This window comes from Urocitellus parryii, assembly GCF_045843805.1.
Source record: "Urocitellus parryii isolate mUroPar1 chromosome 13 unlocalized genomic scaffold, mUroPar1.hap1 SUPER_13_unloc_13, whole genome shotgun sequence".
NCBI classification, from domain to species: Eukaryota; Metazoa; Chordata; class Mammalia; order Rodentia; family Sciuridae; genus Urocitellus; species Urocitellus parryii.
In genome coordinates, this window is record NW_027551765.1 from 353,565 (window position 1) to 380,021 (window position 26,457).

Sequence of the window (26,457 nt, forward strand, 5' to 3'; positions counted from 1 at the left end):
TTGGTATCCTTGTTATTCTTCCTAACAATACTGTAATGCTTTATAGCACATGCTAATCTTCCAGTGCCAATGATTGCAGCAATAGATGGCCTTGCGCTAGGTGGTGGTCTTGAATTGGCTCTGGCCTGTGATATACGAGTAGCAGGTAGGTGAGAATTGATCCTATTAAAAATGTAATGTTCAAAAATGGATTTTGTATTTACTTTTGAGTTAATTCCAGTATTTTGTTCTGGTGCTGTTTTTGAGTGAGACATTTTAAAAGTCACCTGTTGGGCCTCATGGTGCATTTAGAACCCCACTGAAGAAAGGGATCTTCTGTTGTCTCTTGCTGTTTTATGGCAGTAGGAAGAGACGTTAGGTCAGACAGATGTGAGTTTGAACTGTAGGTCTTATCCTTTTCATATGAGTTTTTCCCCCCTCTCTAAATGGGGGAAACCACTGTGGGAGTGCTTAGACCAAGTACTTAATAACTCTTAAGTGCAGTAATAATAACATAATCCCTTTGCAATTCATTCTTTTTCTAAGTGGTTTTCTGAGTATGTAGAGATGGTTATGAAAATAATGAAGACAATTAGTGTTGACCAGTTACTGGGTGCTGCCCAGGTGCCTGGTACACACTTGACATATATTTAGTCACTCAGTGTGCCTAGCAACCCTGAAAGCACAGTGCTTTGGTGCAGGAAGACGCTGGGAACAGAAAGAGGGGAAGTAACAAGGCCAAAGGGGTGACTGAACTGGAATCACAGGCCACAGTTCTATTACCCCCCTGGAGTAAGTGTGAATACCAATCTTCTGTGTTGATGTTTCTGGACAATGTCTTCCAGAGAGTTTCAGCTCTAGCTGTTCCATGGGCTCTGGGACTGATCAGACAGCAGAAAGCAGTCATTATTCTTCCCTTGGCTCCCATTGTCACCTGATATGGCTGCATATTAAAAGTAGAGTGAATATAATTCATTTAAATAATTTGGATTGTGTCTTGAGACTAGTGGTTGCTTGTCCTTATATATGTTTTCCTTCTTTCTACTTTAAGTCCCTATATATTCTTTTAATGATGAAATCAGTTATTGTTTTATGGTACTAGAGATCAGTTTGCATTTCAATTGACAAGCTAAGGTATCTGGAATCCATTTTGAAAGAATGTAGGCTCTTGTAATGAGGATGTGAAAAATAGTCTAAGTACATTTGAATATGCACATTAAGAAATGATCAAGATGTTGTAAGGTACTTGTGAAAACAAACATAACAAAAGAAATGCTTCCCAACTGTCAAACAGTAAAACTATTTGTTGAAAGTAACTATAGACATGGTCTTGAGAAGTTGCCATATCTGATATATTAAGCTGTTTTATCTAGGGGACAATTCAGGCAGCTAAAGAATTTGTGCTTGTCAGACACAGTCTCCTGATCCTGAATAATTACTGAGATCCAAGCCTTCAAATGTGACTTGGTAGTATTAGCTCTAATAATATAGTTATAGTTCTTGTCTTTTACCATCAAAAACGAATTCACTACCAAGCAGTTTTTAACAGAAAATGTTGTGTTACTCTCCTTATATATAAGTAATTTAGAGTATTTTCTTGTTTCTCTAAGTATCTTTTGAAGTAATTAAAAAAAAGTGACACCAGTTAAATTAGTAAACAGTGTTTTAATGTATCTTAGTTTACTAACTCTTTCAAGTTGTGGTTTTTTAATGCTATGATGTGTATGTTTCTTAATCTTCGTTTTTCTTTTTAGCTTCCTCTGCAAAAATGGGCCTGGTTGAAACAAAGTTGGCAATTATTCCTGGTGGAGGTATAAGTTGTTCACTCCTGTCTCTCAGTATTCTAACTGTGTTCCCAGTTACAGTGTCTAAGGCAAAATTATGTTCATGGAAAAGGCAGAGGAGACTACTGTATTGTTGGCTCTTTTAGTGAAATCCCTATTCAAAATATGCTCCTTTTTAGCTGCAGATGGTGGTCATATACTGGCTATTACTTTCTTTTTGTGCTGTTTTCTTTGCTCTTCTATGTTATTTTAAGTTTTCAATTATTGTACAGTCCACATTGATATCATTGCTTGGATCTCTTTTGTTAAAGGACTACCTGGCAGTTTTGAAAGTTTTTTTTTTTTTTTTTTTTTTTTTTACTATTTTTTGGATGTCGACGGGCCTTTATTTAGTTCATTTAATTATATGTGGTGCTGAGAATTGAACCCAGTGCCTCACACATGCTAGGCAAGTGCTCTACCACTGAGCCATAACCCCAGCTCCAGTTTTGAAACTTTTATTCATGCATTTAAATGTGTGTGCCCTAACTGAGAGCTTCCTGCACACAGTCAGACCCTGAGTAGAAGAGGAGAGATAGCTTCTCTGTTGGTCATCTTTGTATCACTGGGACAAAATACCTGAGGTAGACCATGTAGGAGGAGGACAGGTTTACCTTGGCTCATGGTTTTGGAAGTTTCAGTCCATGGTTGGTTCCATTGCTTTTGGACCTGTGGTGAGAAATTACATGGCAGCTGGAAGGCAAAGAGGGAAAAAGGGGCCTAAGTTCCAAAACTACCTTTAATGGCATGCCCACAGTGACCCCGCTTCCTCCTACCAGGCCCCACCAGCCAAGAAAACAAAGCTGGGGCCAGGCCTTGAATACATGGGCCTTTAGGGAACATTTCAGATCCAAATGAGCATCTTCCCAGGCTTTGGGCCATAATTTTTGTTTTTGTACAGCAGGACAAAGGTTGGGGTTAGTGGGTAGCCTGAATTTGGAGCTGAAGAGGTTTTGTTTCTTCTGTTCCCATGAAGAACATAGATGAGCTGCTGCTTTTGTGAGTGTCATATAAGAAGGCACCATTTCAACATTGACAGTGAAATTTTGCATCATTTATAAATCTGAATTTTTTGCTATTGTGATTTAGAGAATTTGGAGATATTCCCATTTCATGATGTCCTTCTTTGAAACAGTTGTCTTCACTTAAGGATGTGTATGGTATAGTAACCTTCCTTGGTAACTTTCACACGTAAATGACAGCTTATCAGTGTTATGGATGAAATAACTGTACCGTGTAAAAATTAAATACAGTGTTGAACATGACAGATGTCTGCAGATGAATAGGTTTAAATTGTATGTTTAAAGAGTATGTGTCCTGGCTAGGGTAAATAATTAAAACATAAGGTAGGTAGAAATTTAAACTTAAGTTATAGTGAAATTGGGAAGACTACTCAGTTCATGCACGAGAGTATTCTATTTTGGTCATCCACAAAAATGCTATTTTTTAAGCCCAAAGAAGCATTAATATCTATCTGTTCTACCATGCCTACCTTGTCCATAGTAACTAATGAAAACACTAGAGAAGGGTTTGTAAGAGAATTAATCTATTTGAAAAAAATTACCAGATAACTAATTGTGAAATAAAATGAAATGGAGAAAAAGTGTGACATTGCACATTTTGGAATTTCTTTTAAGAAATAAACATTTAGGGGTAATTAGGATATAACTAATCCTAGAAAGATAGTGGCTTGCATGGTGCATCCTCTTTCCTCCCCACAAGCTATGGCAATCTAGGAGCCTATAAATGTGACCTTATTTGGAAAGAGGATCATTAAAGATGTAATTAAAGGGTCTCAAAATGAGTATATCCTAAATTATCTGAGGGACTCTAAAGTTCAATGAGAAAGTATCCTTACAAGAAAGAAAAGAAACAGGCAGAAGAGAAGATCATGTGAAGACAGGAGAATAATGCACGCATAAGCCAGGCAATGCCAAGGATAGTCTGCAGTCACCAAAGTGTGGGGGAGGGCACCATGGTACAGTTTCTCCTTCAGAGTCTCCAGAAGGATCCAGCCTCACAGAGACCTTGATTTTGGATTTCTGCCCTCCAAAACTGAGAGAATAAATTTCTGTTGTTAATATGTGGTATTTCTTGTTATAGCACTCTTTGGAAACTGATACTGTCACCTTTCAATGATATTAAAGTAATATGTTTAGACAAGAGTTAGTAGGTGGAAGAGATTGGGGATGGGAGGAAACTGAACTTGATAATCTGAATACTTATCATGCCTTGAAGATGAAGTGTTTTGTATTAAAACAACCAAAAGTTAAAATACTTCTATAATGAAAAAAATGGATTGTACTTCAGAAATGAGGGTGAGCTTTATTGGCTTCCTTCCTTCTGTTGTGAATGCCTCATGAGTGGCATTGTGAGTGGCAATGTGCTATGCCTTGTGAGTTCTAGAAATCAGAATTTCTCCCAGTGTACTTAAGTTCTTCAGCATTCTTTTCAAGTGGATCCATTAATTAGAATACTTTTTTTTTTGGTGGATTTGAATGAATTTGTTCTTCTGTTTTCTCATGAATGGGATTATTTTTCTAATTTTTATTAAATAAATTTTATCATGAAAATTATAGTGCTTCAATATTTTCCCATTTATTTATAATAGCTGGTTCTGGCTGGGCACAATGGCACATGTCTGTTATCCCAGTGACTCGGGAGGCTAAGGCAGGAGGATTGTGAGTTCAGAGCCAGCCTCTGCAATGGGAGGCACTAAGCAACTCAGTGAGTCTCTGTCTCTAAATAAAATACAAAAAAGGGCTGGGTATGTGGCCCAGTGGTCGAGTGCCCCTGAGTTCAATTCCTGGTACTGTGCCCCGCCCCCCCCCCCCCGCTGCCGAAATAGCTGATTCTCTTTTTCTTTTTTAAAAAATTTATTTATTTTAATTATATATATATATATGTGTGTGTGTGTGTGTGTGTATATATATATATATATATATATATGTGTGTGTGTGTGTGTGTATATATATATATATATATATATATATATATATATATTATGACAGTAGAATGCATTTTGATTCATTGTACTGGTATAGTTAAAGCTTCATAGCAGGGTTTCATAAACTGACTTCTAGATCACTCACGTATAATCAAATCAAGCCTTTATTGAAGCACACTGGTGGCGGCTGACCAGAACATAAAGCTTTTCCCCTGATCAGCCCTGCACAATTGCAAGGGCACTCCTTATAAGCCTGAAAACCACAAAAGGGATGTTCAGGGGGTCTAGCCAAAGCAAGCAAGCCAGTTTACAGAAGCAGGACAGTGCAGTCAAGCAGAGAGAAGCCTAACCAATCACAGTTAGCCCAGTCACCCCAGTTACAGAAACAGAGCCCTTTACCCTAGTTACAGAAACAATGCCCCATTAGATAGTTTTGTGTTCTTAAAGGTTTCTTTTCTTTTTTTATTATTAGTTGTTCAAAACATTGCAAGGCTCTTGACATATCATATTTCATACATTTGATTCAAGCAGATTATGAACTCCCATTTTTACCCATGTACAGATTGCAGATTCACATCGGTTCCACATTCACTTTTTTACACACTGCCATACTAGTGTCTGTTGTATTCTGCTGCCCTTCCTATCCTCTACTATGCCCCCTCCCCTCCTCTCCCCTCCCATCTTCTCTCTCTACGCCATCTAAAGGTTTCTATAGCAAAAGGAAAAGAACATCTTGCTCCAGTCATGACTCTTCTACTTGGCATGGTTGTTTTAAACAGGATGAAGTCATAAAACAAAATGGAGTCACATTTTCTCCTACTATCACATTCCCCACTGGTTTTAGTAGGTTTGATGTCAATCTTGCACATCATTAGGCCTCAGTTGTTTTTTTTTTCTTTTTTTCCATCTTTATGTGTCTAAGGGACTGTACTGGGCTCGTAAGACCATAACTCTGACCTCACCTATATTCTTGTGTATATGGTTTAGGAGGGTTTTTAAGAGGCAGGGTCCTACAGTAATACCAATCAGGAGAAGGACTAGGGGCTCAACTACGGCCAAAATGATGGTAGTCAACCAAGGGGACCATTAGAATAGGTTTTAGAACCAATTGCCTGAAGTTTCTAGTGTTTTCTCTCTTATCTTTAACCTGTTCCCCACAAGCGCCAAACTGTCCTTTATTATCCCAGAATGGTTTGCAGAGAAACAAGTTTCTCCTGGAGCCATACAAAGTCCTCCTTGTTTCAGAAAGTGACCATCTAGACCTTATCTGTTCTGTAAGACTATTTCTGTCAGAGAGTCTAGTGAAACCTCTAGTTTGGAGATTGACCTTTCTAGTTTTCCTAGATCTATATCTAATTGACAGCTGAGGGACTTCCCAAACCAGCCAGGAGGGGAACTAAAATGGGGGCAGCCAGTCTATGTTGATAAATCAGTGGGGCCTGGCCTTTTAATAAGTCCAGGTGTTCTTTTCCCTTTACTCCATCAAAATAGTAGGTTACATAGTTCAGAGTTATTGACATTTTGGAGATTTAGTCAAGGAGTTCAAAGTGAGACCTGGGAAGCACAATTTTTGGTGAACAGGGAGTTGTCCCACTTATAAGTTGGGTTGTGGAAGCAAGTGTCTCTTTATGGAAGATCACCCAGGGTGATCTTGGGAGTAGTTTCCCAGGTACATCTTCCTGAGCTAGACATATTGGCGAACATCTATGTTGACCGTAATTTTTTTCTCTAATATTAGGGACCTCCTACTGCTGTAAGGGAAAAGGGTGATGACCGTTCTTGCTACTTACAGCTGAAAAGGGGCAATGTGCAGTGGATAAGCAGTTTGGAGTCCCATTTTAGAAACTGAATGGGTCAAGAAGTCCATGGTAAAAATCTGGCTCAGGAGCAACAGGATGTAAATTCACCTGGGGTAGGCACTTCTATGAGAGAAACAAAAAGACATAAGTGCTGAAGTAAGATTAATACAAAATAGCAGTTGTAGCATCTGGAACCTGTCCATGAATATCTTGAAAATGACAGAAATTAATAATTGCTTACCAGGAGGCAGAAGACCTGAGAAAATGTCCCCCATAACAAGGCCTAACAAAGCCTAATAAGGCACTTTTTTTGGGGGGGAGGGACATAAATCTTTAATGTTGTCAGAATTATCAGGAATGTAGACACAACATTTAGTTAAATTATTGTTAATGTCATCTGATTTTTGTAAAAATACCTTTTTGGCATAACCTCTGTGTTCAGTAAAGATCCTTTGTTACTTAGGATTAGATAATTATATTAATAAACACTGATTATGTCTTCCTGTGTAGGAGGTTAGGAAGATCTGTAGGCCTTAAACTGACTAAAAACTTCTGGCAGTTTTTTATTGATAGTTATCAGGCATTTTTGCCTAAGAATTTCTCTTCTGTTGTCTCCAGTCTTACTTATTTTGGGAGATGCTAACACTAGGGTACATTTTAAGTTACATTAAAATAACTGTTGTTTCTTTTTAAATGTCCAGGAATGGCTGTGCTTTGGTTTTAACTGTTTTGCTAGGTGTTTAAGAGGACACTGGTCAAACTGACCTTGTTCCTATCTATTGGTAAGAGTCAGCTGAGTTTCCTTGGAGGACACTTTTTGGGGAACTTGTGAGCAGCACTTTAGCTCTGTTAGTGTCATCTGCATTAGTATGGGTCAGGGTCTTGCTGACCATATGGCTTCCCTTGGAAGCATCAGGCATGTCTCCCTTTTTCAGTGACCCTCCTCTTTTGCAGCATGGACACTCATTGGATTTCTGTTCTCCAGGGGTCTCATTAATCTCCCTTATCGGGAGGTTATGTGGCCCAGAGTTGCAAAGCTTTTCCCCCTGTCCTGGGTTCAGGCTGACTTAGAGGGCGAGAGCCAAATATTGGTTTCTTTGGCCCCTTTATTTTAACCTTAATATTTAAATTTGGCCTTAAACATCCAGCAAGTTAGTTTTACCCATTTTAAAGTAATAATGCTGGGCTTTAACTTTTACGTTTATAACTTTTACAGTTAATTTTTACATAACACAATATCCTTATTTTATTTATTAACTTATGTAACGCTGAAGATCTGCCTGAAGGAGAAGATGACACCTTAGCATCTATTGTATGATCCAATCACTCTACGCCAACAAGGCAGCTTGCAGACCCAGAGACCCCATTAGATTTTGGCTATAAAAACTCTCTTTTGCCAGGTCCTCCTCTCTTGCTCTCTCCTTTTTCTCTCACTTTCCCTGTTTCTCATTCTCCCTCTCACTTTTTCTTTCCTTTCTCTTTTTCCTTCTCTCTCTCTCTCTCTCTCTCTCTCTCTCTCTCTCTCTCTCTCTCTCTTTTCTTTCTCTCTCTTTTGTGTTAATCAGACACTGTCACAGTAAAGGTCTCTTGGTTGCTCTAAGTGTAGTGGTCACATTTTTTTTTAGTTATAATGAAAATACAAAGTGAAATTAACAATAGTAAAAACATATTTAGCTTGTATATAATTTTGAGCCTTGGCTGAGTTATACATTATATTTTTTTTATTTGAGATCACAGTAATTTTTCCAATAAAGTTAATTTTTGAATATAACTTTAAATTAACTGAAATGTGGCCTACTTTGACATGCTATAAGGTGGGAGGCAGAGCCTTATCTCAGGTAAGGCAGGGTTCTTCACAATCTTCAGTAAAATGTTTTAGTTTTAAAGTTGATCTTTGTCTCTCTTTTTAGATATAATTTTATAAAATTTACATATATTGTTTTCTGACTCTGTATGAATTTTAGTAGTACAATATGAAATACATCTGAAACATTAATTAAGGAAAGGCTGAGAGCCCTTAACATATTTTTCCAGATGGAAAAGTGGCAAAATGTTTTAAATTATTTAAATTATTAATCTTTAAAAAATTCGGCTTTCTGTCTCAGTTGGCTCATTATTTGAGTATAGGAAAGCAGTTGATTTAATTTAACTTCTTTTCCTATTTATAATCCCATTAATTTCCTTTTTGCCTGATTGTCCTAGTTAGGGTTTCAAGGAACTAAATTGAATTGGAGTGGTGAGAGTGGACATCCTTGCCTTGTTCTTGATTTTAGAAGAAATGCTTTTGGTTTTTATTCATTCAGTATTATTCTGGATTGGATTTGTCATAGATAGCCTTTATAATTTTATGGTAAGTTCCTTTTGTTCATAGTTTCTCCAGCATTTTTAGCATGAAAAAGTGCTGGATTTTGCCAAAGACTTTTTTCTGCATCTATTGATATGATTGTATGATTCTTGCCCTTAGTTCTATTTATATGGTGAATTACATGTATTGATTTGGATATGTTGAACCAAACTTGCATTCCTCAGTGAAACTCATTAGATCATGGTGTACTACTATTTTCATAATGTATTTTTGAGTGAGGTTTGCTAATATTTAAATTAGGGATTTGTGCATCTGTTTTCTTCAGGGGTATTGGTCTTTAGTTGTTTATCTAGACATTGGTTAGGATCTTCCAGATTTTCCAGTTTATTGGAGTATATATCTTTAAAACAATTTCTAATGATCCTCTGGATTTCAGAATTATGTGTGTTGATGTCTTCTTTTTCATTTCTTTTTTTTTTATTGGTCGTTCATAACATTACATAGTTCTTAATACATCGTATTACACAGTTTGATTCACGTGGATTATGAACTCCCCCTTTTACCCCATATACAAATTGCTGTATCATATCAGTTTGATTTGGGTGTTGTCTGTGGTTAGTTTATCAATCTTGTTATCTTTTCAAAGAACCATCTCCTTGTTCCCTTTGTCTTTTGTATGTTTTTCTCTTAATTTCATTAATTTTGGCTGTGACCTTATTATTTCCTGTTTTCTATTGATTTTGAAATTAGTTTCTTCTTTTCTAGAGCCTTGAGGGGTAACATTAGTTTGTCATTTTGGGATCTTTCTGATTTCTTAAATGTTGGCACTCAGTGCTATAAACTTTCCTCTTAGAAATGTCTTCATACTTTCACAGAGATTTTATTATGTTGTATCTCTATTTTTATTTGTTTCTAAGGATTTATTTTATTTCTCCTGATATTTTCCATGACTCATTTCTCACTCAAAGTGTATTAATTAATCTCCATGTTAGAATAGTTTCTGCTTTATATCTTGTTATTGAGCTCTAATACATTCCACTATGATCTTACAAGATACCAGAGATTATCTCCCTGCCCCCCCCTTTTTAAAAAAATATCTTGTTTTGTGTCCTAAAATATGAGCTGTTTTAGAGAAGGTTTCACATGCAGCTGAGAAAAAAGAAAGCAAATTTGGTTTTTGATGGATGAAATATTGGATAGATGTCTGTTAGACCCATTTAATTAGTAGTATTTTTAGTTCTGTAGAGTCTTTACTTAGTTTATGTCTGGTTGACTTCTGTGTTGGTGAGATAGGTGTGTTGAAGTCACCCATTGTTTTTGTACTGGGGTCTATTTGACTCTTTATATTGAGAAAGTTTTATTCTATATACATAGATGAGTGTACACATTTGCAGTCATTATATCCTGTTTGATAATTCCCTAAACTAGTATGATGTGATCTTCCTTGTCTATTCTGATTAATTTTGGCTTGAAGTCTCTTTGTGAGATATTAGAATAGTTACTGCTGCTTGCTTTTGGTTTCCATTTGCATAGTATATCTTTTCCCATCATTTGTTTTACCTTTATCCTGTGAATGTCTTTGGTTGTAATGTGAGTCTCTTATAAAAAAATGTGTGATTGAGTCTTATTTTTTAATCGTTTGTGCCAGTCTGTCATTTGACTGCATATTTTAGACCATTTAAATTCAGTGTTATTATAGAGAGATGTTTTTTTGTTCCCTGCCATTTTGAGTTGTTTCTAATGCTTAATTTAAACTTAATTCTTCTGTAAATGGTTATTATTCTAGTGAGATGTTTTCATATACTGGCTCTCATATTTATTTTTCTTCTGCATGAAAAATTTCATTGGGTATGTTTTATAATACTGACTTAGTGGTTATGAATTCTTTCATTTTCTGATCACCATGGAACATTTTCATTGTAATTTCAATTTTGAAGAATAGTTTTGCTGGATAATAGTTTTGGTTGGTACCTGTTATCTTTAAGGGCTGACTATATATTATTTCAAGTCCTCTGGGCTTCTAGATTCGAGGCTGAGAAATCAGTGGAGAGTCTTAATTGACTTCTGAATGTGACCTGCTGTTTTTCTGATGTGGCTTTTAAAATTCTATCTTTGTTCAGTATATTATGCATTTTAAATATAACGTGTTTTGGAGAGGATCCTTTTTTTATCTTGCCTGTTTGGAGTTCTAGTGTCTCTTGGAAAATCTTCTGATTGTTTCATTAAAAAGTTTTGTATTTCTTGGCTGGTACACTGGCACATGCCTGTAATCCCAGCAGCTGGGGAGGCTAAGGTGGGAGGATCACGGATTCAAACCAACTTAGTAAGGTACCAAGCAACTCAGTGAGACCCTGTCTCTAAATGAAATCCAAAATTGGGCTGGAGATGTGGCTCAGTGGTCGAGTGCCCTTGAGTTCAGTTCCAGATACTGATACCCCCCTATCCCCCAGAAAAGTTTTGTATTTCTTTAGTTTGCATTTCAGTGTCTTCTACTATGCCAGTGATTCTTAGATTTGGCCTCCAAATGTTATCCCTGATTTCTTTAATATTCTGTACACGGTCTCTAAACATCTTTTCTTTATTGTCAGTTTTATTTTCAATATTATATACTTTGTTTTCAGGGCCTAAGAGTCTGTCTTCTCTGTGGTCTAATCTGTTGGGGATGTTTCCAGTTGAATTTTAATTTGATTTATTGAGTCTTTCATTTCCAAGATTGGTGTTTTTTTTTTCAGAGTCACTCTTTATTAAAATGATCTTTCACTTCCTGTATTTTCTCTCTAAGCTCATTTCTTTCATCTTTATTTCATTGAACACTTTAATTATGAACTTTCTAAATTCTTCATACAATGTTTCCTCCACTGTGGTGTCAGGAGATCATTGATTGAAGTGTTATGGGCTATTTAATGTGGTTTGTTTTCTTGTTTTTTCATATTGTTTGTATGTCTCCCCACCTACTTGTGTGGTTATCTCTTCTACTTATAGGCGCAGAATTGTTGAGTGTGCTTCTTTCTCTTAAGTTTCCCAAGATGAGTGAATATCCAAGTATTGATATACCCACTCAATAGGTATCTTCTGTGCCCACTATCAGCACCACTTTGAAAAAAGATGCTAAACCTTATTAACTACAACCACTTCCAAGCAAAGCCACATACCAATAAACCTTAAGGCGGAGGTGGGGAATTAAAACTTACTGAACCATAGTTCCTCTAATCCAATTAAAATTGTTGTAATGTTCTTGAATAGGTTGAACAGTTATTAAAGCAACAAATTGCTTAATTAGTAATTAAATTAAATTCATTATTAAGGTAATAAAATTACTATTACATACATGGAGTAGTGCTTGAAAGAGGAAGAAGAGAAAATGTGGGCAAAGAAAAAAGAAAAAATACAATAAGAAAAAGAAAACAAAATAGGAGGAGATTGCGACAGTTGCAGGCAGTACTGGAGGGAATGGAGGGAGTAAGAGGAGCAGTTATAAACTTTAGCTAGGAAAAGAAAGAATGATTCCAGTAAATGCTTTAAAACCTGATAAGAAATACAATCAATTGGGTCAAGGGCAGCAGTATGAATAATAAGGGAAACTCTATGAATTCAACATGTAAAGTAATATCTCTAAGATCAAAATTGGTATTAGAGTTGCTTTTGATATTTCCTGCCAAAGTGGGAGTTACTTATTCATGTCTTCCTGATTTGGATTTTATCAGAATTTGGAATCTTTACAAGATTCCCACCACTCCACAGCTTTACTTCTAAGATTCCAACGGTGTGGAGGTTTTGATCATACCAGCCCTCCTCTGATATAGTTGGAGGAACCCCCCTCCTGACTTTGGTGTGTGCAGGTACCTACTGGTTTTCTGTTGGCTTGGAGGAGATGGTCTCTAATTGTCTGTAACTTAACATCTAGGTTACTCCCTGTTAGGGGATACAGTTTTGCAAGACCTTCTGAAGAAAAACTTTGGGTATCCAGGGCTGTCATAGCTAATGTGTGTTCCCCCACATACATTTCAGAATGTGTGGGGTATAGTGGTCTAAGGTAGAGAACTGTATTCTGGTTGATGTGCTGGATGGCTTGTCAGGGGGTGTAGGACTTCTGCCTTCTCTAGCATGTGCAAGTTGCAGGTCAGTGGGCTTATATCTGGGTGCACTGTTGTGCCCATGGGTGTTTCATCTGCGAACTTCTGTGCCTGGCCTCATGATGACAGGAACTCTCATTTGGAACAGTGAAATTAAGAGTCCTTTTCTTTCTCTTATAGAAATTACATGCACATATCAGTTTACCTTTTCTCCACCTGTGAAGCACAGTAGGCACTCACTGTGGAACCTTCCCAGTGAGGTGCTCTGGGCTGGAGTCCTGACTGTCACAAAATTGTATGTCTTTAAGCAGATTATTTTTCCCTTTCCCACTGCTGCTTTTGTAAAACAAAGCTAATAATAATGCTCATAGAGTCGTGAGAACTGACTAGGACAGACGTGTAAACTGCCTGTAACAGTATCTGGCACATTGTAAAGATTAGCACTTGTTAGTTCCTAATTGGTGCTAGCTGTAATTTTTCCTCTTTTCAAATGCCTTTAACAAGTTATAAAGCTTTCCTGAGATTTACTGTGTATTTGTAAAGCTTTAAGGAGGTATGGTTGACATACAATTAACCACATATGTTTTAGCATACAATTTGGCACTAAATGTTTTGATATATACACATGATACTATGTCTTTTGACATGTATACATCCACGAAATCATAGCCACAGTCAAAATAAAGAACATATCCACTCCCCACACTCACTGAAATTTTGTTGTGAAACCACCGAACTACTTCTTGTTACAATACATTAGTTTTCATTTTCTAGAATTTTGTGTGATTATCATACATTGTGTAATCTTTTATTTGCCTGACTTCTTTCTCTTGAAATACTAATTTCTTCCTGTTGCTGAATGGTATTGCATCTTACGGGTATGCCACAGTCTGTCTCCTCACACATGGATAGGCATCTAGCTTATTTTCAGTTTTGGCTGTTATGAATAGAGCTGCTGGGAACAGGATATGTACCAGCCTTCATATGGATGTATGCTTTCAGTTACTAAGGGCCAGTGCCTAGGACCGAAATGGTTCTGCGTGGTAGGTGTGTGTTTGTACTTTTAATATACTACCAGTCTGGAGGTACATGCTGTGTTGGTGTTGGCAGCATGTGAGGATCTCGCTGGCAGCAAGGGAAGTAGGAGTTTCTTCACACATCCCTGCAGTTGCTGGGTGAGGTCAGTCTTTTTGATTTTAGTCTTTCTCACTGGAGGAGGGTATCTCACTGTGATTGTAATTTGCATTTCCTTAATGTTTGATGGTATTGAGCTTCCTTTCTGTCATCTGTATTTCTTCTCTGGTGACATAGCTATTCAGATGTTTTACTTGTTTATTGGGTTGTTTCAATTTTGAGTTTTGAGTTTCCTTATTTTGAGCATTATAAATACAAGTCCTTTATTCAGTATATGCTTCATAAATGTTTTCTTTCCATCTGTGACTTTATTCTCTTAACTATGTCTTTCAAACAGCAAAAGATGTTGATTTTGACAGAGTCTAGTTTATCAGTTTGTTCTTTCACACATTATGTTTTTGGTGTGATTTCTCAGAAATTCTTGCCTAAAGTCACAAATATTTTTCTCCTATTTTTTTTAGAACTTTTCTTGATTTGATTTAAATTTATATCTCTGATCCATTTTTATTCAGTTTTTGTATATGGTGTGAGTTATGGATTAATATTCTTTGTGCATAAAGACAGTGCTTGTTCCAGCATCATTTGTTGTACCTTTGTTTAAAAAAAATGAAGTGTTTTTATAGGTGTGGTTTATAGCTGGACAGTTCTGTCCAATTATTTGTCTGTTTTAATACCAATACTATACTGTGTTGAGTACTGTAGCATTATAATCTTGAAATCAGGTAGTATTAGTTTTTCTACTTATTTGTCAAAGTTGTTTTATCTAATCTGGATCGTACGTGTTTCTGTATGAATTTTGGAACCAGCATGTCAATTTCTACAAAATCCTGCTGAAATTTGGATTGAGGTTACATTCAGTCTTTGGATCAGTTTGTGGAGACTTGATATCTTCCTGACTTTTTAGAACCACAGTGTCTATTTTTGTTAGATCTTCTCAGCATTTTTTAATGTTCAGTTCTTGTCTGGCAGACTGTTCTGTAAATACAAATTAAGTTGGTTGACAGCGTTATTCAGATTTTCTATGCCTTTCCTGGTTTTCTTTCCACTTATTCTGACAATTGTTGAGAGATCAGAATTTGAATTTCCAACTGTAATTGTAAACTCATCACCTTTCTCTTTGTAGTTCTGTTGTATTTGCCATATGTATTTTGAAGTTCTGTTAAGAGCACAGACATTTAGTTTGCTCACATATCTTGGTGAATTGACCTTTGTATTATTTTTAAAATCATCTTTTTCCCCCTTAGTAATGTTCTTTGCTTTTGAAAATTGGTGTCTGATATTCATATGGCCTCTGCAGTGTACGTTTGACTAGGATGGCCGGATGCAGCCCTTTCTAGTTCATTTCAGTCTGTGTGTGTTTGTTAGTCAGCATACTGGTGAGCCTTGTTTTTTAATCCTATCTCACAACCACTGCCTTTTATTTGGGAGATTCAAGTCATTTAAGTTTAATTTAATTATTCACATTGTTGTTTAAATTTCTCATTTTCTTATTTTTTTCTATTCCGTCTGTTTTTGTTCCTGTTTTCTTTTTGCTGTCATTTGGATTAATCAAATATTTTTATGATGCTGTGTTATCTTCATTGGTTTTTATACTATTCGTTCTTATTTTGCTTTTCTTTATTGTTTTAGGGTATTTACTGTACATCTTTAATTATGACAGTCTGCCATCAAGTGATAAACCATTTCATATGATATTAAGTATTTCATTTTTTTCTCTGACCTTTATGTTACTGTTTTTTTGCATTTGACTTACATGTATACTGCACCATTATATCTTTGTTTGCATAGTTAATTATTCTTGAGAGATTTAAGTAATTAGGAAAAGTCTTATATTTTTACCTACATAATTATTGCCAGGTCTTTTTATTTCTCTGTGTAGACCATATTTCCCTCTGTTAACTTCTTTTCTGAAGTGTATGTTTTCTGGTGATAAACTTAGTGTTCTTTCTTTTTTTTTTTTTTTTTTTTTTGATACTGGGGATTGAATCTGGGTGCTTCACCACTGAGCTGTATCCTAGCCCTTTTTACATTTTTATTTTGAGAGAAAGACTCAATACTCTTTGCCCAAGCTGGCCTTGAACTTGCAATCCTCCTGCCTCAGCCTCCTGAGTAGCTGGGATTACAGGTGTGCACTACTGTAACTGGCTTAGACTCAGCTTTTGAATGTCTGAAAAAGTTTTTGGTTTACATCTGTATTTAAAAATCTTTTTGATAGATATGGAATTCTAGGTTGTCATTTGTTTTTCCTTTAGTTTTAAAGATGTTCTGTTGTCTTCTTTGTTGCATAGTATTTCCTGACAAGAAATCTTCTGTCATCCTCTTCCTTGTTCTATGTATGTAACAGGCTTTTCTCTGTAACTGCTTTTAAGGTTTTAGTTCTCACTGGTTTTGAGCAATCTGAATCACAGTGGGCTTTGGTGTGGTGTTGCTGTGTTTCTTTTGCCTGGTGTTCATTGAGCTTCCTGAATCTCTGCTCCCTCTGTTGGTTCCCCTGGCCTCAGCAGCTTGCTGATACACTCAATGGTTCAATGCTCTGCTGAAACCTCAGGATTTCTAGAGTTTTATTCATCCCTGCCCTGCACACTCCTGTCACATGGATCTCTTCTGACTCTCAGCTTCTTTTGAAGTGAAAAGGTCCACTGGCTTAGCTTAGTTTTTTTCTTCTCTGGGTCCTGTCCTGGAAGCTCTCCACATCTCAAGGGGCAGACACTCACAGGGATCACCTTGTTTTCTGCCTTTCAGGGGCCATTTGGCTGCCCTTTGTTGCCTCAGAGTCCTGAAACCTGTTGTCTGGTTTTTCAGGCAGGAAGGTGAATCCAGCCTTTGCCACCCCATCTCCGCTAGAAGAGGAAGTGCTGTGGTTTCTTAATTGAATGAAGACACTTTACTTTAGTTGCATTTTCTTTCCCAACTGACCACTTAGACTTACCACTATTAATTGGTAACATTGTTGTTATTATTATTATTATTATTAATATTATTATTATTATTATTATTATTAAGACCAGGTACTACTTTCAGTGTCACAAAGGTGAAATTAAATTTAAGAGTGATAATCTTAACAGGAATTTGATATGAGTAAAGCACCACCTTTCCTTTGAAACAGACTTTTCGGTTTTTACAGTTGTCACTCAGAAGTGAGTACCATCTGTCAAAATTACAGAGAGATATAGAGAGATGGAAATGGATCAGTGTTCCGGTTTCATGTCTGTAAATTGGATTTTATAAAATGGGCTTTTTGCTACCTATATGATTATGCTGTGAAATTAGAATGTATTTTTATATTCAAGTATCCTACCTTCCCTTTTGTTTATATTTTCATGTGAAGTTGGAACTTTGCAAATTGTGCTTGGACCTTGTGGTTACTAAACATGAAAACCTTCTGTGGCCACTCTGTACCAGTAGTTGCTTCTTTTCTTTTCCTGCGCTTCCTTCCTTTGACTTATGCCTTTTCCTCTCTTTCCTGACACCTTTCCATTTGGAATGCACCTACTCCATCTACCGTGTCTCCTCCAGTGGGGTAATATTGAGCAACCCACTCCTAGAGCCGAAGTTCTTTTGCCAGCTATGATAACTTTAGTAAGGAAGCAATGGTGTTACTGTAAAAATCACTCCTAGAGAATTTGAATGCACAAGTAAGGTTGCTATTTTTTTTAATGAAAATATATAAATAATAGAAGTATATATCAGAAATGGAAGATTATTTGGGAAAATTTAAAAATTTAGTCAATCAGTAATTGAGGGATTTCTTAAAACCAGTTGACTGTGTTGCCTTATGTAACTTTATTTTGATTCATATTGTAAGGAAATATTAAACCCAATAAGTAGTAATTATTAATGTTTTGAAACTTGTCATTTAATTTTTTTTAAAATTTGTCCACTGGTATATTAAGACATATAAACATGAATTTTCTCCTGAAATACAATTATATTATAATTCCCTTCTGTAATTTGATGTTTTTGATAATAATGATACATTTTAGAAATTTCTCCTTCCTGTTTTACTTGTAACTAATGGAAAACTTTTAGTGCTTCAACATGAAATCTTCTGGTTTTCAGTTTGATATATGCTTCCTTAATTCTTAATTGTTAATGAAATATGACATATTGATAATGTTAAAATTTTGATACCTGAATTCCATAGTTTTTCTTTTGAAAGATTTTGACTTTCCTGGAATGAACTATTAATTAGTCATGATATGTTATTCTTTCATACTAAATTCTAATTCTGCATTCTATATTGTACCTATATTGGAATGGCATTTCATGGATTAATTTTTATAGATGAGATTAAAGTTTTGTTTTAGCAACATAACCTTTAAATATTAGAATCTTAGCAACATAACCTTTAAATATTAGTATCTAAATAAAGTACTTAGAAGACTTATTATCTCCTCTCTGGCATATTAGAAAGTAATACTGGAATCACCATTTCTTGAAGTTTTTATATTAAATTTATCTGTGTATTTTGGTACATTTTAACATTTAAAAATTCCCTTTAATAACTGGTATTTCTTGGGAAATATGGTTTGCACAGATTTCCCACAAATATTAACATTGACTTGTAGTTGTTTTCTTACATTTCTAGAGATTTCCTCTCATGTTTGACTGTCTTCACTAATTCCTAGAAATAGCTCTTATATTGCCTTTTTAAAAAATTGCACTCTTGGGGCTGGGGATGTGGCTCAAGCAATAGCGCGCTCGCCTGGCATGCATTCGGCCCCGGTTCGATCCTCAGCACCACATACCAACAAAGATGTTGTGTCTGCCGAGAACTAAAAAATAAATATTAAAAATTCTCTCTCTCTCCTCTCTCACTGTCTCTTTAAAAAAATTACACTCTTTCTCTCTCTTGTTTATGATTTTTTACTTATATATTCTGCCTTTTCTTTTCTTGGTGTTTTCATTCCCCTTTTAGTAACTTAGCAATTTAAATATTTAATTAGTTTATATTTATTTTTTTGATGAAGGCATTTGACAGTATTTTAAGTCAGCTTCAGCTATTTTCCTTTCATTCTTATATGATACTTTTTATTTTTGAATTCACATTTTTATTCTTATTTAATTTGTAACCTTTAGATGCTTTTGGTATTTCCTCTTAAAATTTCTATGTTACTAGAACATGTTAGATTGTGCTTTCTAGAGCACTATTTTTAGGAAGTGATTGCAGTTTCATTTTTGTATAATTGCATTGGCTAGTTTTTATAAATATATTTTTGGGGACTTTGAAAAGAAATATTCTTTTTGATTACATAGTTTTTGGTACCTGATAGATGATATATTTATTATGGTTTTATCCAGTATATCCTCATTTTGTGTTTCATAATTTGAATTTTTCTTTACATGTGGTACTGTTAGAGTCAGCCAGTAATCTTTATTGAGTTTCTGAAAAATGATTTTGAATTGCAGTTACATGTTTCTGGTTTTTTATCACTTGGAAAACAAATCAAAAACAAATTTATTGCAGTCACATTACTGTGTAGATAAGGATAGGCCCCAGTAATGAGAACTCACATTGATAACAGTTTACATATGCAGTATTCACTTTCATTCAGTAGTAACTATTATTTGAAAGTGAAGCAATAAAATGTTGAAATATTTTTTATGTAAATCTACTGATTCTTGATTTTTTTTTCAAATATTGAAAACATAAATACCCTTATGAGAGCTAGCGCTAACTTATGGAGTGTGAAAAGGAAATTCATAATTTGATATTGGCTCAGGATATTATTTTTGTCCTTGCATGGAAAAATTATTTAAAACTCTTAATGCATGACGGTGCTTTAGGAAGCTATTTCAGTACTAGCCTCAAAGGACAGATTACTATTCTTTTCCCACCCTAATAAACTAGGTCACTGGTTTTGTGCACATTTCCATAAAGTGAGATTTATTTGATGTTCAAGGGTGCTGTCTAGAAATAGTGATGCAGTGTCAGCAAGGCCATTTTTCATTTCATGAACATAATTTCCAGTGCCTTGAATTAATTTATTCTTCAACCTGTTAATAATTACTTAGTCACTGTTGTTTCAGAGTTGGAAAAAGCAAGTGGAAGTGGCCATTGGTACCAAGTTAGGTAATGAGTTATGGAGTTCCTGTTCAGTTTAGGTTGAAATTTGAAAACCAAGTGGTTGAAATTTTATGAAAACCAAGGAACAACTTTCTACTTGACACTGTGATAGTATTTGTTGCCTCAAGTGACTGCAGATACTCATCTAATCACCTGAGTGTTTTGTTGGATTACATTTTCCTATGGGCAACTTTATGCTCAGGGAAATTCTCTATTCTGCTCACCAGCCAGAAACAAGTACCTGAAAAACACAAATAACCATAATGCTTCTCTAAAATTAATTATTTATAGGTCCTATAATATTTAATATCTAAAACAAACTGTTTTAATTTAGTTATGTATCAGTTCAGTGTTTCAAAGAGAGATGAAGAAAATATGAATCACTCAAAACCACTAGCCTCGTTTGGTGTTTCGAGGACCACGAGCTGGGCTCTCTGGGTCTCATTTCTTGCTCTGTAGCCTTGGGAAAGTGACTTGACTCTCTTGAGTTTTGTTCCTTAAATCTATAAGTGTGAGTGGCCTTGTGTAATTTATAGTGTACTGTGAGGATGATGGGAATGAGTGCACGCACAAAGTTTTGAAAGGATTCTGGTAGATAATTACCACCATCTCTCGGGGCAGTAGTAGCAGTCCTTGTTATTATTGCTGTGAGCATGTTAGTCCTTTATGGATATCCGCCAACCTCCTACTCCTTTGGCCATGCCTGTTCCTTCCTTGTCTAATAAATTGTTACTGTCTTCTGTGTGGTTAGGATACCTAGTTTTGTTAATTCCCCTGAGGATAAATTTTTAGAAATTTGGCCTAATTTTTAACTATTCAGGAGATATAATTCTCACAGGATGGGCCAGTCAGCCTTACCTGAACATAATTAATAGGAACTTTTCTAAACTAACAGTAAAGGGTAAAGCTTGGTAAGGGAAATTACAGATTTGGGCCTTTTCTGTGTTTCCTTTTCTTGTTTAATAGATACTTTTCTTCCTTGTTTGTCTAAAGTTCATTTTCATCTTATTATTGTTAACCTCTGTAATGATTTATCTAATGTTAATCAGGTCCTGAATTATCCAGAAATTTATGTTGAGTGCCAATCTAATGTTTATTTTGTTCTCTTAATTTTTATACACTTGGTTTTTCAGTTATAAATATTTTGCTGGTTATTTCTTTCACAAACTTTACAACAACTTTTTGGGATTCAGTGGAAAATAAATATTATAAAATCTGGAAAGGTTTAGAATTTTTGTGTAAGTGCATTAAGAACAAGTCATTTGGTTTTTGAAATAAGAACTTCATGACATCCTGTCCTTCTGCAGTTTGCAATTACATCTCTTTGCTGGTCTGGTGATGTCAAGGATGTGTTGTCATGGCACTTGGTGTGAGAGAACGGACTTACTCTGGTGTCAGCAATATCTAGCTCAATGCTTGTTAAATGATAGGTGCTTAGTAAATGTTTGTTGAATGAAATGAGATGATTTTACTTTTAATTTTGTAGTTTCTAGGATTTTTCGGAGGCATACCCAAAAATTATGTTTACATGTTTGGATTTGTTTTTACTTATAATAAGTTTGTTTTACACAGGCACATTTTGTTGCTTTTGTTGTAGTTTGATTGTTTTTAAGTAGACCTGGTTTCTATGCCCTTTATTGACCTAGGATTTGGTAGCAACTGTTTTCCTGTTGTAACATACACCCTGAGAGAGTCCTTCATTTGTGGTCCTCAATTGATCCTTGCTGAAGAAAGAAGCAGATTGTCTTTCTTAAGCTCAAGCACACCTGGCCAGCCCTTTTACAAGCTCTGAGACAGAGGAAAGAAAACAGATGAATATTCAGGAGTTTTTTGTGGCTGCATAAAATTAAAGGGGCAAAAAGCATTACTCATAAGAATTCAGACCCTTTTAAAATGCAAACCACTGAATTTTCATGAGTGAGTGATTGCTCTGGAACAAGAGCCACCCCCCTCCCAGTGCCTGTTATTTGGGTCTCTGTGTAATTATTATTTGGCTGATTTGACTCATGAATGTACACATGACTCAAGAACACATAAAGATAGAGGAGGTTTAAAAATATTTCAGTTTGATACCTTTATTCTGTGTAACCTTAGTTTAAGTGTAATCTGTTGTTGTTGTTGATGTTATTGTTTTGGGTACTGGGGATTTAACTCAGGGGCACCTTATCAGTGAGCCGTGTCCCCAGCCCTTTTTTAATTTTTTTTTTTTTTTTATTTTGTGACAGGGTCTTGCTAAGTTGCTGAGCCCGGCCTCAAGATTGTGATCTTCCTGTCTCAGCCTCTGGAGTTTCTAGGATTACAGGCACACACTACCACGCCCAGTTGATATTTCAGAAATTCTAAATTGCTATGAATATATGTGAAATGTAGAGTATTAGTTTTTCAACAATTCTGAAAAACAGTGCTTATTAGTATCCACTTACTTAACCAACACTTTGGTACTAGTCAGTTGTAGTGGAGTCTTTATGACCTGCTGACTTTAGGAGAGAGCTGATTTACAGGCAATGCTAGGAAGGGCTTTCTCTTTGGTTGAGGGTATGATGAACCCTCATTTCATTTTCCTTTTTGATTTTTGGCCTCTTTTCACGTCTCTGAGTCCCTGTTGTACAGTTTGTGTGGCTGTTCACTGGTTCTGGCAGCCTTTGCCCAGTCCAGGGGAGCCGCTCTGCCGCAGTGCTGGTCTGCAGCAAGCTTCTCACCAGAGGTTGGCCTCTCTGGTGTGGTTTGGAGCTATGATCCTTGTTTGTGGTGTCTCTTGGTTCCTGCCTGGTTTCATTTTTTGCTTTTAATTGGTGCCGATTGTACATAATGGTGGGATTTGTTGTTACACATTCATACATGCACACAATATAACAATATAATTTGGCCGATATTCCTGCCTGTTTTTTTATAATGTATTTCTTCAGCATTTATGGTAATTCTTGCTGCCACCCAAAACCCTTTTAGTTAATTCCTTTTCTGTGTAAATCAGCCAAAGTTCATTCCCATTATTAGCAGCTCAGAAGAGTGGCTGACCGAGTCATGGACTGTTGTCCTGATTCGACATCAGTGAGTACATTGATACTCAAGCGCAAGTGTTACGCACTGGAATTTTGCTTTCCTTTGGAATGTGTTCTGTGCTTAGTAGATCTTTTTTTCTGTGAAGAATTCTTTTGGGTTTGTAGGTCTGGGAGATACATCTCTCTTGGGTGTGTTATTTTTGTCCCAGACCCTTGTTGTAGTGGCTAGAAACTTGGCAGTGAACAAAGGTGACAGAAACTTTTGAAAAGCCTTCTTGGAGCTTGTATTTGAGGAGGCAGACAGATAAATAATCTAGGTAATATGCTAGATGGTGCTAACTGTGGTGATAAAAAAGGAGGGGAGAAAGAGTGTGGACCAAAAGGCCCTGAGATTGGGGGGTGGTCTAGAAGGATCTAATAGTCTCAAGACAGAGGTGGTAGAGTGCTGGCCCTGCACCTGTTTCTTCTGAGTGGTTCTGGGGGCCAAGGAAGGAACAAGGCTGACCCAGTGTCCTCATGGCCTCTGTCTCCCGCTCACTGACTCCTTAGGTCATTGATGCAGGACCCTGACTGGACCTGTAGAAGGAGCATTTTAAAACAACAGCTATAGCCAGAGAAACATGGGGCCAGTAGTAAAATTAAACATGCTTTTGCTGTAGGATGAGGTTTTAAGGTACATTAGAATATAAGAATTAACATTGTACATACTATAAAAATTTAAATCTGGACCATTTTTAGTTATCTTAATGTCTATTTTAGTTGTGATACCACATACATAGAATGTGTAAGAGTACTAGATTTTAGAATAATTTAATCTCCAGGGCAGCTGCTGTTGTATTTTCTTATTTAACACATACAAGAATTTGATACCTGATATGCACTAATGCTGCTGTGATATATGCTGGAAAGTCTAGGTTTTGTAGAAAATTAGAAGCATATTGGAGATTTTTGTATTTCACTATCAAAGGACTAATATTTTATTATAGGCAAAAGCTATTCATATATTTGTTCTAATTGCCATAGAGAAAGTCCTACGGAGCATCAGTTGGATCTTTCCTCACCTATGCTTCTCACTAAATGCCTTATGACTGAATATTAATTTTTGTCAGTGTGAATATTAAAGGAAAGCTAAACAGAAGCAATCTTAATATCATGTTGATTACATTCCAAGAAAGAAAAAAAAAGAAAAAAAAAGAAATGGCAGACATTAAGCCTGAACACCATTTGCTATAATTACTCTGTGTGAAATATAACTGGTAGCTGTCAAGCTTTGATTGAAATTTACTGAAGGTTGACACCAGCTGCATGCATTAATTGTCTCTGCAAGCAAATGAACATACCACAGTTACCATTTGGAAGCTTGCTCTTTCTGTTTAATTTGTTGTAAAGTATTTTGTGATTGAGTCTGGATGATTGCTGCTGTAAGTTCAGATTTATTTTTTGCTTCATTTCCAGCAGACAAAAGTCCTTTTAGGGGGCTGTGGCTGCGGCTCAGTGGTAGAGCACCTCCCTTACATGTGTGAGGCACTGGGTTCAATTCTCAGCACCACATAAAAATAAATAAATAAAGATATTGTGTCCATCTACAACACACACACACACACACACACACATATATATATATATATATAAATGTAAATATATATGTGCATATTTGTGTGTGTATATATATACACACACACACACATATAAACTCCTTTCAGCTATATTCTGAATATGCATTTAACAGTGATATTTCTAAATTGCACAATACTGAACATTCGTAGAAGGGGAGATTACAATACTATTTTAAAGACCCCCCCTCCCCCCATGCTCACCTTTGATACCAAGTATTGAACCCAGGGATGCTTAACCACTGAGCCATATCCCAAGCCCCTTTTAATTTTTTATTTTAAGGCAGGGTCTTGCTAAGTTGCTGAGGCTGACACTGATTCTCTTGCCTTAGCCTTCCAAGCCACTGTGATTGCAGGCATGTACCACTGTGCCTGAACTAAAGAAGCACTTTTGATCTATGTTTGTAATTAAGATTTATATAGCTTCCTTTCTTGGACAATATTTAACTCATTCTAGATACAGGAATTCCAATTTATATATTAGTATTTTTTTAAAGCCTCCATCAAAGTGATGAATACCAGTTTGTGAGTTTACTTGGATTGTGCACAAGTGTATTTTGGTGGTTGAATAACTACAGTGTTTGATCTGATAGGTACTGCATGTGGCACCAGGCAGGCTGTACCAGCCTGTCAAATATTGATTCTTTTTCATGTTGATTGCAGTACAAATTGAATGAATATTCTGAAGGCCAAACAGAAGTTGTTTATTCTTTTATTGCCCTACAAGGATTATGTATTTGAGTCTGACAGGAGCCAAGAAAGTATGAATGTGGTTTAAAGTTATCTAATACTTACACTGAGAAATATTTCAGTATTGCTGGACTGTTGAGGGTCTGCAGTAGACATTTTTTGGGGTTTGGCAGCCCAGCTTTTGTCTCCCTTCCTGAAAACACCCCAGTTTCTACAAGAAGAAGCCACGGATTGTTCATACTGGGGTGTGGTCCAGAGCCCCTTCTGCCTCTTCTGCCCTTGGATGGGACCTGCTTGTCTCTATCTGATCCTTTCTAAAGAGCTTTCCTCTAGTAGGAGGTAGAGGTGGCAGGAGCTGTGGGGGGATGTCTCTGTGGGGACACTCTGGCCCTTCCCTTGGGCACTGACAGGCTACTTGTGTTATTTGTTACCTTTTAGAGCTTCCCTTGATTCTGCCTGAGAATCTTCTGAAAATCTCTTTTTCCTCATGCTAACCAGAGTTGATTTGAGTTGCTTATGAACTTCACAAGAACTTTAATTGGCTCTAGAAGTATAGCCTTAAAATCTAAAATGAAACTTAGTAAAACTGTCCCCTGCTGGCTCACATGATACAATTTGATGCCAGTTTATACTCCACTGTGGGTGGTGGTTCTTCCACTGGGCCTGTGGACCCAGCCAGGTGGCACTTTGTTCTCTTTGTAGTGGGTGTTGAACATGTGGTTTGTGCAGGTTTGGGTAAGCACCGATTCCCAGGGCCCTAGTGTTTAAAGCCATGGTTGGTCACTGGATGCAGTGTCTTGTATGAAGGGGTAGACCAACTAAAACATTCCCTACACTGGATTTTTATGTAATGTATTGTGAAAGTAAACAAAATAAGTACTTCCTTTTCTCTTTTGTTTTTAATGTGATGGGGTACGAAGTATATAAGATGACTAAAGTTCAAGCATTATAATGGTTTTTAAATTCACTTATACAGAATAAAATATACTTTTATCATTGGAGGTATTTGTTTTCTATTGAAATTAAAA

The 26,457-nt window shown here is 36.2% G+C and overlaps 1 protein-coding gene across 1 annotated transcript in view; it reads left to right on the forward strand.

Annotated features, from left to right (window-relative positions):
* LOC144251368 (methylglutaconyl-CoA hydratase, mitochondrial-like) overlaps positions 1-26,457 on the forward strand; it is an 82,968-nt gene that overhangs the window by 77 nt on the left and 56,434 nt on the right. Inside the window, exons 2-3 of the mRNA XM_077794342.1 lie at positions 47-145; positions 1,734-1,790. Of these exons, the coding sequence (XP_077650468.1) occupies positions 47-145; positions 1,734-1,790 (156 nt within the window). The remainder of the gene's footprint in view (positions 1-46; positions 146-1,733; positions 1,791-26,457) is intronic.